At 32.2% G+C, this 20,017-nt stretch overlaps 1 protein-coding gene across 2 annotated transcripts in view; it reads right to left on the minus strand.

Annotated features, from left to right (window-relative positions):
• Positions 1-2,644: 2,644 nt before the first annotated feature.
• The window catches only part of LOC145277876 (zinc finger protein 511-like), a 51,582-nt gene continuing 34,209 nt past the window's right edge, over positions 2,645-20,017 (minus strand). The window contains exons 5-7 of one of the 2 annotated variants that reach the window (XM_080129864.1): positions 15,251-15,372; positions 6,839-6,907; positions 2,645-3,031 (exon numbers count right to left, since the gene is read on the minus strand). In XM_080129864.1, coding sequence (XP_079985990.1) covers positions 2,866-3,031; positions 6,839-6,907; positions 15,251-15,372 — 357 coding nt within the window. In that variant the 3' untranslated portion in view covers positions 2,645-2,865. The remainder of the gene's footprint in view (positions 3,032-6,838; positions 6,908-15,250; positions 15,373-20,017) is intronic. The other variant, XM_080129865.1, reaches the window with a different exon arrangement.

Below are 20,017 nucleotides of genomic sequence, written 5' to 3' on the forward strand. Positions count from 1 at the left end.
GACGCACTGTCAACATTGCTATAAAAATCATCGAAAACGATTGTAAGTCAAAATTTAAGCAAAGCATGACTCTTCCAAACTTACCGACAAATTTAATTTTTCATTTTCAGAGAAAGCAGATAACTTATCTGCTGGTAAGGTTTTACAATTGGCAGGAAGGATAATGCAAAACACAGAATAAAAAGAAAAGCAGTGGATTTCAGCCAACGAGCAGAGAAAAGGATAAAAGATTCTAGCACAATTAGGAACCGGGCTTTCTGGTTTAAAAAAACATGGATTTCTACCAGTTAGTGGATAACTCCATTCCCGATAAGATTGTGTGTAATTTTATCATAAGTTAATTCTATCTAAAGCAAAAGAATACATAAATTTGTAATTCACTGTCTTGATGATTTATTTATCTTGCTCCGACACTTAGTTGGACATCCAAAAGCATTATATATATATATATATATATATATATATATATATATATATATATATATATATACACACACACACATATATATATACATACACACTACACTGATGAAGACTGAAGGATCAGTCAAAAATTATGTACTTGTAAAAAAGTTTAATTTTTTTCATAATATTATTTTGTATTTCTGCACGTCACCAATAGAAATTGAAGAAAAGTTATAAGCTTTTATACTTTTCATATTTATACATTTTCATGTTTTTTTTTTTTCTTTTTGAGGATTGAAAGTGTTCGGTGACCCTTGATTGTAGTTGATCAAGAGTGAAATCAAATCAGTATCATAACTATCTCATATTTATTTAGATTATTTTCATTTTATTATTGATTGACAAAAGCCAAAAAATAAAGAGCTAATAGATTTATATGTGCTTCTGGATGTACAACTAAGAGATTTACTGAAACAAATCCATAAGGCATATATATATATATATATATATATATATATATATATTCTATTGCATTTGATTTTATCGCAGGTTGATTTTTATATATCTATATATACAAAAAGCATACATGAAGATCTTATGGTAAACTGAATTATACACACATTTTTTAGAGTGCTTTATAGGTTATATATATATATTATATATATATATATATATATATATATATATAGTTACTAACATGTAATTGGATTCTTTGTTTCATTCCAATTTTTTAATGTGATGTGAAAAAAAACAAAACAAAAAAAAAACACTGCATTATGAGAAATAAATTAAGTAGAATAAAATTACAGATTTGGTGAAAAGTGACCCCCCCCCCAAAAAAAAAAACAAAAAAAAAACAAGCAATCAATCTGATGAGATGTGTATCATCAGATGAAAACAATTGGACCTGGTATAGTTTCAGAACTAGGTTAGCAGTTGAAAAGAACAGATTTTAACATGACACCATATCTGATAACACTCAAAACCACACCCTGACAAAAACATTTTTAATGTGATTTTGTTTCAAACTAACATTTTTCCTGTAATAAATCAAAAATATAACTAATCTTTCTGATTAAGAGACTTTTACTAAATGTAATTATATAAACTTTTACAAAAATATATGTATCACTTAAAAGGAACTTATTGTTAGTAAATTAATTTACATATTTATTTGTTTGATTTCCATACATTCTAATCATTATTCACACTAAAGAAATTAGATATTTTAAGTAAAAATATAAGAATCTGTGCAATGGATAAACTGCTACCAAAAAAAAAATGATGTTAAATAAGATCTAGATTTTAGTGTGTAAAAATAAGACTAGAATTGAAAATTTCCACTCAAGGTTAAAATTAAGCAGAGAATAGAAATTTACATTTGAAGTTTAAAATTTACAATTTACTATGTGACAGGATATATTAGAGAGGAAACGCTAGTAATAGATGGTAAATAAGCTGATCAAATCTTCCTCTTTCTTTCTGAGATGTGGGAGAGAGAGAGAGAGAGAGAAAAATAGAGAGTGGTTAGTTTTGTGAACTTCCATTTGCCTATGAAAGATGATGCAGACTATATATCCAAAAACAATAACACTTAACAGCCGTTATTTGTGCTGTCATAAAACAAAAATGACTGATAGCCACTGTTATTAAAATGAGGAAAATAAGGAGAGGAACCAATTTGTTGCTGTGTTATTTACAAAATGAAATTCCAATTGCCTGTGTGAAAGCCACCATCCAGATTATCTGCATGGATTGAATATTCAGTCATCATAGTGTTACATTAGTACATTAATTTGCAGGTGCCATATTGTGGAGATGGATTAAAAAAAAAAAATGATTAATTTTTCAATTTAAAAAAAAAGTACAAATGTTAAATTTTGTAAGAAATAAACACAAATGGTTAAGTTTTTTTAAATGGAAACAATGTTGTTGTGAGATCAAGCCGATTTGAAACTCTACATTTTTGCTTATGCTTAGAAAGTTTGAATGTTGCTTCCAGCTGGCAACATAATTGGGTGCTGAAAGTACATTTGGTCCATGTCGTTCTAATGGACAATACAATTACAATTACTGTGAAAATACAAACTTCCCAAAAACCAAAAAATTTCCAGAGAAAAATACTTTAAATATGCTGAAAAATTCTAGCAAATATTTGAAATGACACTGACCAATAGAAAAAAGAAAAAGTGACAAACAATTATATGTATATAAAAAAAAGGAAACAAAAAGAAATAGATACATTTGTTAGTTTTTGTGGGCAACAAATTAAGTTTATTTTAATCTAACATGTTTGAGATTTTAAAAGGAAAAAAATTAGACCAGAGTGATAAGGAAAATTATAATCAATTTTTGTAGACCTCCCCTGCCCCCAATAAGGAGGAAGAAAGGAAAATTTGGAAGAAAAGTGGAAGAGATTTTGCTGAAGAATTGTCATGTTATTGTTCATATTCACTTGTTTTAAGTACATTCATCCAATGCTGTAGCCAAAACATCCATATCAACTTGCTCAATATCTACAGTTGTGTCCTTCTCGTTTTTGTGCTTTGGTTTGCCACGACCATGCTTAGAGTGGTTGGAAAATGAACGGACAGCACCTTGACCAAAGCAGATATCTTTAGGTACTCTGAAAATTAAAAAAAAAAAAGTTTAACTTTTTCCTATTTATGAAGATAAAACACTCAAATTTTTATTTAGTTTGTACACATAACTAACTTAACTTCCACTCACTATTTCAAACACTCCAACCGAGAGATATTTTTAAAATTCTAACTGTCCCTTTAAGTGCAATTGTTTGTATTTCTCTTGCACTTGGTTCACCGGGTATATTCACAAGGTAGTTTCCTTAGATTCTTTTTCATGGATCCAGCTGCTCCTGCAATTACCAGAATGACGGAGATCTTCCTAGGATTTCAGTTTCTTTTCATGTTGTATACTGATGTGCATATATAAATAGCTCATAAAATCAAGTCAGTCTCCCCCATTTCTTTGACTGGTATAGTTCGACATATTCGGTTTAACATTTATGCTATATGCTAGCATGAATTGAATGACTTTTAGGAATTGACTTCTACACTCACATCTCTAGCCAGGTCTATTCCTTAAGTCAATCCTTATTACTTTGTTCCATGTTTCCTTGGCCTTCCACCAACTAACCATGCTATTTCAAGTGTTCTACATATAAACTAAAAATTCTGATCTGTTTTGTTTTTTTTCTTTCAGATTTGGCCTTATCAACAAGCTCTTCTGTTCTGCACACATTTCTCTATACAGTTCAGATTTAGTCTTCCCCTGAGGTCAACAGATCTAAGACTGTGTTTAATTCACATTGCACATCCATCATAACATTCTCATATCATTTCTTTCTATGCAACGTATGTACTGAACCCTCCTGCAAGGTTTCACTCCAAAACATGATCACATTGTGTATACATGCCTAATAGATTTTTCCATTGCTCAACAATGGTAATATGCTGCTGGTTAACGCTGAACTTAATCTATCCAATCCTAACTTTTGCGATCACACTAGCACCTGCTTCTACTTGTGCTCCAATGATATCACCAAAGTTACAAAAAGCATTTTACATTATCTTTGTTTTTTTTTTTTTTGTTTTTTGTTTTTTTTTACATGGGTGTCACCACTTATCAAGGCCCAGAGGCCACTCAAGGATAAGGGTTAATAGGTATACATTAGTCATTGTGATTTTAGCATAGTAAACAGTGGGAATTTTGTAACTTGGATTACTTAGGGGGACGATTCAATTAGAACTTGTTCCCATTGGACTTTTTCTTTTTTTTTTTTTCATAGGTATCAACACATTATCAAGGCCAAGAGGCCACTCAAGGATAAGGGTTAAAGAGTGTACAGTAGAAATTGGACAATATAATAATCATTAGTAATGAAAATTTGTTAAATTTGATAACTTATATGGAACGGCTCATTAAGAACTTATTTACGTTAGACTTGAAGACAACCATATTGTAGTCAGCCGGAAAGCAGGAAAACGGAAGACAATTCCACAGGTGTGCAGTTCTAATAAAAAAGCTTTGTTCATGGAATCTACGTTTAGGTTTAGGCACAGATAAAGAGTGGGGGGAATTATTGATAGTGTTTACAGCTAGACGAGTGTTTCTTGTGAAAGTTTTGCGAGGAGGGACCATAGATTGAAGCTCAGTCGAACACTTTCCATGAAAATAACGATACATCAGAGACAAACTCGCAACATCTCTTCTGTGAGACAGAGGCTGCAAGGAAGAGAAAAGGACATCTCCTACGAGGCTACGAAGTCTATTTTGAACTCTATCAAGGCAGGCCAAGTCCTTTCTAGCAGCTCCTGCCCAGATGTGGCAACTGTATTCCATCCTTGGACGTACCTGGCTCTTATATAGATAGAGAATTGCATCAGCAGTGAGATATCTACTGGATCGATAGAAAGATCCCACCATTTTTCCAGCGGCCTTCGCAACAGATTTGATGTACGTGTTCCATTTAAGATCAGGAGTAATGGTCAAGCCCAGAAGCTTGTCAAAACTTGAGACCTCCTGAAGACGAGAGCCATTCATTTCAATTGATGCCAGATGGGGATCAGAATGTTGATGATGTAAAGAGAGAAGCTTGGTTTTAGATGCATTAAAAGTAACCAGCCACTCCTTTCCCCATTGTACTACATGCTCAAGATCAGAGGAGAGAGAATTGGAGAGAACTTGGTCGTTTACTATCTTAGATGTGCTACCATAAATGGTAGTGTCATCAGCATAAATGTCTACAAATGATGTAAGGATGTGATTTGGAAGATCATTAATGTAGATCAGGAAAAGAGTTGGGCCCAGGATGGACCCCGGCATTAATACTGTGGGCTTCTGATTCTTGCCCCTCAACTACTACTCTTATGAACCTATCAGAAAGAAATGATTTAATAATTGAGAAGACATTTCCAGCTATACCATAGCTGGAGATCTTATGAAGTAAACCTTTATGCCATACCCTATCAAAGGCCTTAGATATGTCAAGAGCAATTGCCCTAGAAAGGTTGCCTCCGTCGAGGGATTTGCTAATCCTATGAGATATAACTGTAAGCACATTTGCTGTAGATCTAGCAGAACGTCATACCACACTACAAGTCATTCCAATGCATTTCTTATGTTCTCCAATATTATACATATCACAGGAAATTAAGTTGTATCAAATTCTCTTTGCAGAAACTGAGCATGAGAAATTTTCTTTCTGGGAGCTTTCAACACTACAGCCACTGATTATCAATTTGGTTTTGATAATATTTATTCTTAGACTTTTATTTTCTAGCGCATCCTTCCAAGTTTTAAACTTACTGAGTACTCGTTCCATTGTTTCATAGGAAAGTATTCATTACATCTTTTCTGGGTAACCCTTATGAAACTCCCTGGACAACACTACTAAAATGAACAACAACAAACTTGGTACAAAATCCAGGGTACTTGTACAGTTTAATCAAAACATTAAAAAATGAAAATATCGGAGAAAGTTTAAATTTTACGTATCCGTTATGGAATGAAGTTCTCCAAAAAAAATTTCACTACATTTCATCAAGTAACTTTTGTTTTACAGTGAAAAAACAATTTGTTATGATACTGAGCAAAAGGTTCAATTTTTAGGAAGAAAAGCTAGTATTAAAGATGGGGGAGGGAGTGCCGGCGCTTTAACTGGAGTTATCTTCCCCGTGACGTTTCTAAACTCCAAAAAAAATTAAGAAAAAAATCCAAGATGACTCTTCAATGTGCTCTCATAAAAACGTGTTTTTCTGCTGTAAAAAACTACTCGATCAAATTAAGTGAAATTTTTTTCCAGAGATCTTCAGCTCAAAACGGATACATACAATATAACCTTGTTTTTCGATATTTTCATTTTTTAATGTCTCGATTAAACTGTACAAGTACCAAATCCAGATATTTTTCCACTTTAACATTAAAGACGTCACTAAATGTGGTGTTAATTCTAACTATAAACAAAATGTGTATACATGCCTAATAGATAATTCTGCTTAATTGCTTACGGATGTGTTAACAAAAACAAATTCAATTAAAATTTAATAAAAGTTTTATATATTTTTTCAGTCAGCCATTCTATTTGCTTAGTAATTTTAGCATCAGAATACAAATGAAATACAGTAAAAAGTCATTGGTGGGTTAATTTAAAAATGCACTACAAACAATTTGGATAGATACTAGAAATCAAAATGGTCAAAAACTTCCTTACTGCTGGCTCTCACACTATGTCCTGCGACACAAAAAGTGTGAGAAAATGATAGTGTTGATATTGTAAAATCAAATAAAGCAAGCAATGAAAATTCCTGTGTTTTCCAAGTATTCATTTGTAAACCAGCCGTGTAAGAACGGTAGAACGAGGAAAGCTGTTACACAAGAGTTACAATGATTAGCTTAAAGAATTTTAACTCACTTGTAGGAAAATTGTCTTTTATTTTCTGAAGTTGATTTGTCCTTTGTATCATCAGATGTTACAGATTTTCTAAAAAAAAAAAAAAAAAGTTTTTAACTGATTTGATGTACAATTTCAGATAATGGTCAAGAATTGTGAATGACTAGGCCTTACATAAAACTGAAAGGCCTGAAGAGCCATCAGGCAAAAACCATCCAACCTATTCTAGCATGAAAACGGATGTTAAACAATGATTAGGAATTGTAAATCACATGTAGTATAAGAAACGGCTGGTGATGTTTAAGTTTAAAACTACAATTTTGTTCGTCCATCATGCTTTCATTCGAAATATTTTCAGCACTAAATGTGAAAATTGAATGCATTATTTTTTTATTTTTGTTAAATGAGGATTTGAATAATTTGGATTATTCAGAATACTATTTTCATCTTAGATATGATTTTCATAACGTTTTGCCCGATATAACCTCATACTTTCTTCAGGTGCATCTATATGAACTTGGGAATCCATATTCCATCTAGGTTCCCCAAGTACAAAATGAGTTTTGAGCTAATTTACAAATGTCTGCACACACTGCAAAAACATATCTAAATTAGATGACAAAATAAAGTTATGCATTTTTAAATGAAAGAAAAGAAATAGTTGTAGTAACCCAATGGATCACAGGTACATTTAATAATATATATATATATATATATATATATATATATATATATATATATTATATGGAAAAATGCGCGCATGAAAAGTAATATTCTTAAGATTTTATTAAACCTGGAAAAGTAAAGGACAAGAAATTCAACCTGGAAAAGTAAAGAACAAGATATTCTAGTAAAGTAAAAAATAAGAATTTTTTAGACTTAAAATATTGCAGCTAAAAATAAAATTTGAATATTGATAAATATTTTATTTATTATTTGCATATGTTGTTGTTTATTGTTGAGTTAGAAAGGGTGTCAGTCGCTGGATTGAACTTATTTCCCCCCTATTATTTGCATATATTTATGTAGTGAAAATTGTTTGAATAAAATTAATTCGTTAGTTAGTTAGTAGATCGAATTAATAATTTTATAATTTACATAAAAATTAATAATTTTATTGTATCATAATTAGGATCATTTAATTCTTTCTAACTCAACAATAGTTATGCAAAATAAAAAAAAGCGTTAGTCACTTATGTACTTACTCTCCTGTTTGTGAACCCACATATTTTGTTGTAACTTTTTTTCTACTGAACCAATTTTCGAAATTTTTTTTCAAAATGTAGATAATGAGGTGTTCTATCCAACTATATAACCTGTTTGAAATTTGGTTGCGAACGGAATTAGTGGTGGGGGTTTGAATGTGTCTCGATTCATTCAATTTCGGACTTAAGCATATATTCAACCACTACCGTGGTTGAATGATATATATATATAACTACTTCATTTACTCACATAAAATTAATATAGGAAAGTATAAATTTATGCGTGAACTTTAAGTATTTACTTCAACAGTGCTCAATATATAGGTAGAGCTAGTTAGTAAGTTATAAAATATATATGTCGATTAAGCTACACTGAATATTCCGTGTTTCATCCACTCTAGGATTCTTAAGCCTGAAGAATCCTAGAGTAGATGAAATGTGGAATATTCAGTGTAGCTTAATTGCCATATATATTTTATAACTTACTATATATTACATACATGATGCCTGCAATGCCTAAAATGAGTACCACTACTTTATACAATATGCCATCATGTGCCCACAGATGGCTCTTCAATTTCACTAATGAATTCAATATTATGAGACAGGCCCATGTTGATCATTGGCCTGGGTCAAACTAAAAGGCACCAAACTTGCATCATTGTGCATCCCCATACACCAGTTAAGGCCATCAGTTGATTGGGAGGCCTTAGGATATTGAGAACATGAAGAACTGTGATACTACACCTGGTTTTTTCTCCCCCAAAACAACTGTAGATTAAATGCTACCAAGACCTGCCTTTGACAATAGAGTTTAGTCACAGACTTCAAAAGATCCACACTTGGTTGGTAAGGTTTCATATTTCCAGCATGTCCTCTTTAGTTTTACATGGTCAACTCTGGCTGCTTCAAAACATTTAGCACCCTTGTAATCTGCGCTCTTCAAGTACTAGGAACCACCAATTGTTTAATTATATACATACATACATACATACATACATACATGAGGGATGTTCCAAAAGTAACGCCTATTTTTTTATTCCACCTGAATGGTAAAAATGGATTGTAAATTACATTGTTATGATGAATGAACTTATGCATTCATAATCTGAAAGTTTTCTCTCTCTATTGCAGATATTGACAGTGTAAAACTAAGAAAGCAACCCGTCATGTGTGTCAAAATCAGAGATGCATCACTGAATTCCTCCATGTAGAAAAAATTGAACTGATCACCATTCACCTGTCAAACATTTACGAAGTTGATGCAGTTGATGTCAGCACAGTTAGGAGATAGGTTCGTCGATTTCAGAGTGACAAAGTGTGGTCCAGACTTTCAAAACTTAGGCATCAAAAGAGGCTGGCAAACGTGCATTGGGAATGGTGGTGATTATGTAGAAAAAATAAATTATCGGGGTATGAAATGTCACTAGTTTTAATAGTACCACTCCTATCTTCATAGCTTTTCAACGTTTTAGTTTTTGGTTGTTTTTTTTTTTTTTAACAGAATATCAACCCTTTTCAGGTTATTTAATGCCAAATCCAGTGATTTTGAAAAAAATTTTTTTAATAATAGAATATATTTGTTGTTTTCAAGTCGGTTTCTATTTAACCCATAGTTGGGACCCTAACAGGTACTACCATTCCGGGTCAGAGTGGACCTGGGAGCAATGGCAATTAAAGGGTGGCTCCACACTCCCCAAAGCCCGCAAGCTGGGGCCTTACCACCAGATATAGTTTAAGGTCATATCCAGGACCGTTTCAGTTTTTTAGTTAAAAAAATAGGAGACCTTACTTTTGGAACAACCCTCGTATACACACCCACACACACAAAGGAGGGGAAAATGTCTGATAGTAGGCTATAATTAATAACTGGAAACCTTATATAAAATAAGTTGTGTTTCTGTGATATTTCAGTACAAAATCCTATACCTTGAAAATCAGAAAAGATGACTAATATACATATATTGCCTGAATTGGTCCTGGCATTGTCCTGTAAATAATGCATAATTCCAGAAACTACTGCTCCAACTCCAAACCTTATATTCCTCCTTTGTTTTTTTATTTAGCTGTATCATTTGTATCCCGTATAAAACAAAATTTATTCTTACATAAAAAACCACAGATGTGTTCATAATTTTATGAAACTTACATTACCAATCAAAGATGCAGGTATTTTATTCAGTTATGCAAGACAAACCAAATCTGTTGGCACATTCCTGGCTATTCCTGAGAATGAAATAGCGAGTATCTTTTGCAAGGGAGACAAATTGTATGTTAGGAAACAGAATTATCTCCCTTGACACTAATTTTATAAGTACTGTCTGCGAAAAGTGTTTATGTGAATATTTTTTGATGTGTTTAATTGGACTGTTTTCATTATGTAACAAAAAAGAAATGCTTACTATAGGGAATATTTTATTTTGAATTAAGTAACGTAAAGCATTGTATGATTTGCTTGAAGGGTTTTATATTAACAAAAAAAGAAAAAAGAAAAAAAAAGGCAACAGTGCAAAGACGTTTTGCTAAAGCAAATTATCATTCTAAAAACATTTAAAATAATAGATAAAAGAAAAGAAAATAGTATTGGTGTACTTTTATTTCTAAGTATGAAAAAAATGTAAAATATTTTTATATAAAATCGAAATGTTTAGGCATGCAAACAATAAGCTATAATCATAGAAAGTATGTGAAAGATCTGAAAACTATACCCAGAGAGTTTAAGATTTGGCAGTCATTTGTAAAAATGCATATTTATAAAAAAAATCATTTGTTAATTGTATTCTGTTGCTTTTCCAATGAAAACAAAGGGTTCCTCTCAAATTGTTAGATTGATGAATTAGATTGAAATTTCATTTGTCATTATCGCCCTATTAGTTTCCTCCATCTTTTCGCTAAAATCTTTGAGTCAGTAATAAATCAAGTACTAGTTTTCACCATCTTGCAAAAGCTAATCTCTTCTCCAGCTGATAGTATGGATTTATGCCATAATGTTCTACGGCAGATATTTTAACGGTTATCTACAACCGCATATACCATAAACTGAATAAAGCAGGGGAAACCAGGGCTGTAGTTCTTGCTAAATCTGAAACATTCAACAAAGTCTGGCATGAAGGGCTCCTAATGAAAATGAAATCATATAGTATTACTGGATGAACGCTAAATATATAATTAAATCCTTCTTACACAAGAGCAAAATCCAGGTTGTCCTTGATGGACGTCCATCCAAACAACAGAATATTAATGCAAGAGTGTCTCAGTTGTCAATACTTGGACCTCTATTATTCCTGATATTAATGAATGATAACATTGTGCCTGAGATGAGTATATTTGCTGATGATACAGCGCTCTTTAATAGGCATGAGAGAAAAACGGATGTACACGTATCATATGGCAGAATCCTTAGAAAATGACCTCCAGTCCATAGTGGAATGGAGCTGTAAATGGATGGTAACATTTAATGCTTCAACAATTACAAGATACCTTCTCAACCACTGATAACCATGACTAATAAGACCCTATCTGTGAACTCTTCCTTCATACTCCTCGGTTTAACATTCACAGGCAACAGGAACTAGAACAAATACATTGAGGACATTGCAAAGCCTGCTGCAAAGAAAATGGGTTCTCTCTACCATGCTAGAAGATTACTCACACCCGAGAGTATTCTACAAAGCAATGATTAGCCCAGGCATGGAGTATGGTTGCCATATGTGAACTGATGCATTCATCACTAGTCTCTCACTCTTAGACAGGGTTCAAAAAAGAGTCTCCAATGTAATAGGTCCCAAACTGTTTTAATGGAATGTGCTCCAATGAACTCGTCATACTTGTACTCCCACCTCGACATACATACCCCTGACAAATCCGTTTAGCAACAAAATCCCACTCCTTCACTGTAGAAATCCATAGATGCCAGAAAGCCTTTTACTCCTATAGCTTCTTCCCTCAAACTGCTAGACTTTGCAATTTCCTCTCTGTTACCATCTTCCCTGACTGTAGTGACATACAGAAGTTTAAATGTAATGTCAATCAACATCTCGTTCATCTTCTCTAAACATGGTCCCAAATAGTAGGCCCTTATGTCCAAATGACAATATGCCTTGTTGCGAGTGAACACGAGTTCACTTGCAACAAGGCATATTGAAAAAAAAAAAAAAAGAAGAAAAAAAAGAAAAAGAATTATACGTATTGTAAAATTTTATAATTCAATGGCCAGGCAGAATCAAATATTGATTTATATTTTCAGATATGTAAAAAAGGCATAATAGACAACATTAAAAGCATACGGAGCTATATAAAAAGTCATAAACTGAATATAACCTACACCCTTCTTCCAGATTTACCAGCTATCTATACCATTCTTTCAGATAAAACTCTTGTATAAGAGTTCCTCTATGTACATTGGTACAGTTTTTTTGTTTTTTTTGCTAATACTGAAGGGTACGCAGGTAATAATGGACATTTTATTGAGCAAAAACAGTTTTTAGATTCACAATTAATCTGGAGAAAACTAAGGTAATGTTTATTACTTCTCTAGACTCCTAGTATGACAAACCCAATATTTGTGCTAAGGAAACTGGATTAAGTGTAGTTAACTTTTTTGTATATCTTGGCAACACTCTTCTGATATTCCCTTGATTTTGGAATTACTTCTAAAGATGGAGACAGAAAATATTTGGTAAGCTTGAAAAAAATGTGTGGTTTGACGAGGTTAATACCATGAAAATATATCTCAGCATGTATAAATCATACATCTTGTCCGTTTTCTTGTATTCTTTAGAGCTATGAATCACGTATGGCCGACACATCAAGGCCATTAGGAGATTCTATCACACGAATCTAATTGCCAATCAGTCATACCAGACATCACTGTTATATAACATGCTTGTGTAGCAAAGAAATGCACATTATACGTAGTTAAATGTAGCGGGCAGGGAATCTGTTAGGATGGAAGATGACAGGCTCCTTAAATAACTTATGAGAAAGTGTAACACGGTAAACATTCAAGACAGAAGCCAGAGACGCTTTAAGGATGTTGTCGAAAACAATCCTTAGCATGAAGGTGGGGGACTAGTGGCAAATGGCTTTGGAGTGATTGATTTGGCAAAAGTATGTCTATGACAGCTGCAAGAGATTGGAGACAAAATGAATGGAGCACTTAATCTTGAAACATGTTTTGCTGAAGCGATCAGTGTCTAATGCCACAGACACATTCAGTTTGCTCATGTGTGTGGTTCATGTGGCAGAGGCTGTCTGTTGAGGTTTGGTCTATTGAGCCCATTGAGAAACTATGGCAGCAACCAACTACACATGTTTAAGACAGGAAAATAACAGTTACATACAAATGGAAGCTACTGATTTCATGCGTCATATCTGCAGCAGGATATGTAAAAATAAATTGAGTGTCACAAGTGGATATTGGAATCTTATAGAGATGACCCTCTGCACAGAAGTAGCAATCATTATACATATAATCATTATTACCCCTCCCCACCAATATTCTTTGTTTCTAACTATATTGATAAATACAAAAAAATTTTTTAAAGATGGTGTCCATAAATCTGTCTAAATTTTATTATTCTTAACAATGATGATCCACTAGCAGAACTGATGGATCAGAATAAAACATTTTATATATATATAAAAAAAAAAAAAGAAAAAAAAAAAAAGCTATTGATGAAAACATTTGAGAAAGACATGGACTTTATTTTATATATTTAGGTTTGGTTGTTTTGTTTTATGGCATATCAACCCTTTTCAGGTTATTTAATGCCGAATCCAATCATTGTGAAATAGTATTCATGTTGCATTCAGTTATTTTGTAGGTTTTTATCTTTAAGCTTTTTATATCTTCGTTTGGTAGTTTGTAGTGTTTGGTTTAGTTGTTTTATAGTGCATTTTATCGTTTTTTTCCCCTGTCCTGTAGAACATGAGTTTTGCAATGGGAGAGGGAAATGTGTTACAGCCTTAATGTTTGGTACATTTTAAGTTAGGAAACCAGTCAAGAGGTGAGGGAGATAGAAAGAGAAAGGAGAAATGAGGAGAAGGAAAAGGGGGAAAAAGGTAGGTTGTTTTTGTTTTTGCAGAACATCATTAAGTTTTGCAAAAGGAAGTAGAAAAACAAAACGCATCAATGTTAGGTGCATTTCGTATGCTTATGCAATCATCAGTGCAGGAAGTGACAATTACTGCTGATCATGGGACTAACCCAATCAAGTTTGGTTTGTAGACAGCATTCTTTCCACTCAGCCATCAAGAATTAGCATTTTAATGGAAGTGAATTAAGTTATTTATGAAGCCATAAGGTTTGTGAAAATTCAAACAGCGATAAATGTATTCAAACAAACAGGAAGTTTCTGATGAAAATATATGGCAATCAAGCTACACAAAATTTTCTGCATTTCATCCTTGTGAGGACTTGTCATGAGGATGAAACGCAGAAAATTCTGTGTAGCTTGATTGCCATATATTTTTCATAATTTAATATCTAGCGCTACTTGTGTATTGAGCACTGTTGAAGTAAATACTGAAAATCGATCCATAAAATATTACATCTTATAAATTTTTATGTGGATACATGAAATATACATAAATGTGTGTGTGTGTGTGTGTGTATATTAGAAAAAAATTGTGCTCGTGTTACTTACTGAGCTTACATGAAAATGTTTGAACGAGAAAAGTCAGTTTGCAAAGTCAAATAGAAAATAAAAAGATAAAATTAAAAATTAGTCTCTTTTTGCTCACTATATCTATTTCTGCACATATAGGTTAAATAGTATTACGATCTGATGATATTCCCTTTTTTTCATAATAGACCATTACAACCATTTTACTATTTCATTATTACCTTTGTTAAATGAAAGAGAAACAAATAATCTACAATACAGAATAAGAATGATGAACGGATCAAACAGCATACAGTGAGAGTGGGTGAGAGTGAAAGTAAGAAATGGATCACTTGATTAATTATTTGCAAATTTTGACCAATTAAAACAATTAATACAATTTTTTCAAACATAACTCAATCCCAAAACTGAGGAATATTTTATGTTATTGTATGATTAAAATATCTGGGAAAAAAGGCCTAGGGAAACAAATGTTGATTAACTCAGCTTTAGTATAACAACAGTTATATGCATACTAAAGATAATAAAAAATAAGTTTTGTTCACCCCCCCCCCCCCAAAAAAAAACGTGGCACCATCTGTTACTGCCTTTATTCGACTTACTTAATCTTTTTCCGTTTATCAAATCGGAAATTTGCTGGATATTTGTGTTCATTAATCATGTGTTCCTTTCTTTCTTGGCAGTTCTGGAACTTCTGTCCACATGATTCAAGCAAACAGCAATACTGTGAAAAGAAAGGGGTGATAAAAGAAAGAAAAAAAACATCAGAAATCGAGAAATCAAAATCAATAATATATGAACAGTTCTTAGATTCTTTCAATAAGAAACCGCTATCTGCAAATCAAATAAGCTTGAAATGTATGGATCAGATTTAAAAAAAAAGTAAGTCAATTGAATAAGTTTAGAATAAAATTTAATTTAATATTTTGACAGTTCAAGAAGGAAAGAAAACTACTAAATTACACAAGACTTGGATAACATGCAATAACATTCATATTCAATTTTAAAACACACACATGCATGTAGTTCATTTTTTAATGGAAATCGCTCCAGACAAGGCATGAAGTCACTTGATGTAAGAAAGAAAAAAAGAAAAAACTTCAAAGCCAGAAACTAATCAACAATAAGTGTTGGTTGGATAGATTCTAACTCAGAAAACAGTTCTTCACCTTTTGTCAGAAACATCACTCAAAGACAAAATAAGGGAAGTGGGAGTTACAAAACTATTGGAACCAACAGACATGTTTCGTCATCTCTGATTTATCAGTGTAACTAGACCTATTGAAACTTGAAGTTGAAACCCCAGTGACTGGTGTCCAGTGCTCTATCATCGAACCATGAACCTCATTAGAACAGAACAATCAGTTAATATGCCGGATTGTCATAATAACACCTTTAGACATCCAGATAAAGGCATTACCTTCCTAGCACCCTGCTATATGAAATCTCAATGACTGAAACACTCCATACACAATCAAATAGAGGATTACTGAACAATAATCACCTGACTTTATTTTTAAAATAAGGATCCACATGCATATCTGTGCCATAACCTAAACCCATTATTAACATTTCTATTTTCTTTTTAATTTCTAAAATTTTTAAGTCTATATAAATAAAACAGTAGACGTTTAACAGGTAAACTATTAAACTACTGGTTACTTAGCACTGAAATTCTCAGGAAATAATATTCATGCACCAAGGGTGGTTTATAGCAAATAATATATTTGCTTACATCCATGCATATTGCATCCAGACATCGGCAAATTTACATGTAAAATGTTCATTAAACATTAGCCGATATTTTGTTTTATATGCGCACTTCCGTTTTTTTTCTTAGGCTGGAACGCTCGGTTCTTTTTAATTTCAATTCTAACTAATGACACTAACTCATTTGTTTTTTTTTTGTATTAAAAAAAAAACAAAAAACAAAAACAAAACCATATGTACATTTTATTCGTGGTTTGAAATTTGTAAATATGAAAACAAACCTATAAATCTTTTTTACGATCTCATTTACTTAATTTCATACATTATTTTAAGAGGGAGGAGGGGGGATGAATACGGACAGTGCTAAAATAATATTATTTAGAAAGCCATTCTTAATATGGGGAAGAGAAGGTATTATTTAAACTATTCTGTACTTTCACCTAACAATTTATTAAATAAGAAACTGACATGTATTATCTCTATTTTTGTTTAGTTAACATTAAGATCTGTTTCTCAATCCAATTTCTGGATTTGTTTATTGTAAAGCAAGTGTTGCCTAATCACTAACTGCACTTTGAAATATTTTTATTTATTTATTTTTTTTTTTTGAGTAGCATGAATTTTGAATAAGGTGTTTGTACAGTGTACTACGCATATTTAAAAAAATACAAACAATTTATAATGAAATCATGTATTTCAAAAAACTGCGGAGTCATTTTCCGGAAGCAAGGTCATGTGTTTATGATGGGGGGGGGGGGTGACAACCACAATTATGTTGCTTTAAAAAGTACTCTAGAGGCTGCCAGGGATTACCAAAGCTTTTTTTTTTTTTTTTTTTTTTTTTAGGTGAGGTTGGGATATGGTGAATTAGTGCCTGTTCATTCTCCCAAGCACTACCACCACTTTTTCTGTTTATGGAGATGATTTCGCTAAATCGCTGCATCAGAACAGATACTACACTTTGATCTTAGCCAAAAGGCCAAGTAAGCATAATATAGTTTTCTACCAGGTATTACTCCTCCAAAAATAAAAAATACAAAATAACCGACACAGCATATATTTTAAGAGGTGGGGAGGGGAATACGGAGTAAGTTCCGGTAATGGTTGAAGCAGCAGTTTATGATCTCAAAAATACTTTATTTCAGATATATTTTTTTAAAAGAGGTGGGAATATGGAGCCAGGCCCAGAAATGACTGAAGCAGTATATGATCTCAAAAATTACTTTATCTAATATTAAAAGCTGAAACAGTCTACGATTTAGACATTACATTATTTCATGTATGTTTTAAAAACAGTGAGGTGGGGGGGATATGAAATCAGTCCAGGAAATGGCCGAAAACGTTTACGAGTTAAACATTACTATATTTCATTCATATTTTTAACAGTGTGGTGGGACTTACAGAGTCAGTCCCGGAAATGGCTGCAACATTTTACGTTTTAGACATTAATTTATTTAATGTTTATTTATAACAGTGAGGTGGGAGATAAGAAGTCAGTGCCGGAAATGGTTGAAACAGTTTACAATTCAAACATTACTTTATTTCATGTATATTTTTAACAGACATTATTACATAGCTATTATTTCCTAAGGAGGAGGCGATAATGTGGGTTAAAATTATGAAAAATGATTGTCTAAATTAGTAACATATCCAAGAATTATGAAGAATAAATCGATTGGTGTGTTTGTAATGAAATAAACAACCCAGATAATATATCAAAGTTATTATTTTCATAAAGGGGGCATAATATGGGTTAAAATTATAAAAATGATTGTCGAAATCAGTAACATATCCAAGAATTATGAAAAATGATGAAATGCGAGTTAATTGATTGGTATTTTTTAATGAAATAATTGACCCAGAAAAAATATCAAAGTTATTATTTTTGTAAGGGGGGGTGCGATAATGTGGGTTACTATTATGAAAAATGTTTGTCGAAATTAGTAACATATCCAAGAATTATGAAGAATAAATCGATTGGTGTGTTTGTAATGAAATAAACAACCCAGATAATATATCAAAGTTATTATTTTCATAAAGGGGGCATAATATGGGTTAAAATTATAAAAAATGATTGTCGAAATTAGTAACATATCTAAGAATTATGAAAAATGATGAAATGTAAGTTGATTGATTAGTGTGTTTGTAATGAATTAATCGGGCCAGACTATATATTAAAGTTATTATTTTCGTAAGGGGGGTGGGTGACGATAATGTCGATTAAAATTATGAAAAATAATTGTCAAAATTAGTAACATATCCAAGAATTATGAAAAATGACGAAAAGTCAGTTAATTGATTGGTGTGTTTGTAATGAAATAATCAACCCAGACAATACATCAATGTTATTTTTCGTAAGAGGGGAGGAGAGGGGGCGATAATGTGGGTTAAAATTATGAAAAATAATTGTCGAAATTAGTAACATATCCAAGAATTTAAAAAAAATAATGCAATGTGAGTTAATTGATTGGTCTGTTTGTAATGAAAAGCCCAGACAATTTATCAGTTTCTGTAGGTGATCAACAATATTTTTCTGAATTTTCAATGTTAACTTTTGGGAATGACGTCACAGTTGTAGTGGTGAGTAGAAAGACATGATTATGTTGCTTTTTTTACGTACTTTGGAGTTTTCTATGAATTAACAAATCTTCACTTTTGGAGTGGGGCTGGAGAAAGTAATGTCCATTTTGGGGTGGTGCAATCTCTCACAATGTCATATTCAAAAATATGGAATAACTATGGAATCATATTTCGGAAATGACATCATTTCTCTTCTCATTTTTCTGCTGTTGGCAGTTGTGGTAGTAAGGGGGGGAGAACTATATTAATATTGAAAATTGTGGTAAATTAAAAGTTGCCTACTGATCATTTGCGTCAATGCATTTATGTAATTATTTGGAAAACCTGCTGAGTTATGGTCAAGAAATGATATCATTTCACTTAAAATGATGGTGTCAGTAGTAGGGAGGGAAAGAACACAGTAATGTGGAATTTTGTAGTGAAGCAAGGGTTACCTAATCACAAAGCTTTTCAACATATTTGTTTATTTGTTTGTAAAGCCGGCTGAGTAATCTCCCGAAAATGACGTCTTTTTCCCCCAAAACTTTTGATTGTCGGTAGTGGTTAAAAAATGAAACAGAGTAATGTGGAATGAAGCAAGGGTTGTCTAATCACTTAACTTTGTCAATGTATTTATGCATTAATTTTAAAATCCTGTTAAGACATCTTCCAAACATGACAGTTTTTCTTACAATAATAGTGCCGTTACTAAGGAAGGAAAGAAACTCAGCAATGTTGAAATTTATGGTGATGCAAGGGTTGCAAACTCATTAACCAACACAATGTATTTATGTATTAATTTGGAAATCCTAATAATCCATCTTCTAAAAATGATTTCAATTTTCTTAAAATCATGGTAGCCTTGGTGGAAAGAGAAATTATTTCATATATGTTGTACAATACCTGTTGAGAGTATGTTAAATTGTTTCATATATGCATATAAATTATCCGTCCGAAGGTAGGTAAACATATTTTAAATATGTGTTGTAAATTACCTGAACCAAAAAGGTAAAATTATTTCATATACATTCTGTAAATTACCTGTCTTAGGGAAGGTACAATTATTTCATATGTGTAATAACCGTCCTAGGGTAGGTAAA

The sequence above is a fragment of the Euprymna scolopes genome, chromosome 6, assembly GCF_053919585.1.
Source record: "Euprymna scolopes isolate OS-2025 chromosome 6, ASM5391958v1, whole genome shotgun sequence".
NCBI lineage: Eukaryota > Metazoa > Mollusca > Cephalopoda > Sepiida > Sepiolidae > Euprymna > Euprymna scolopes.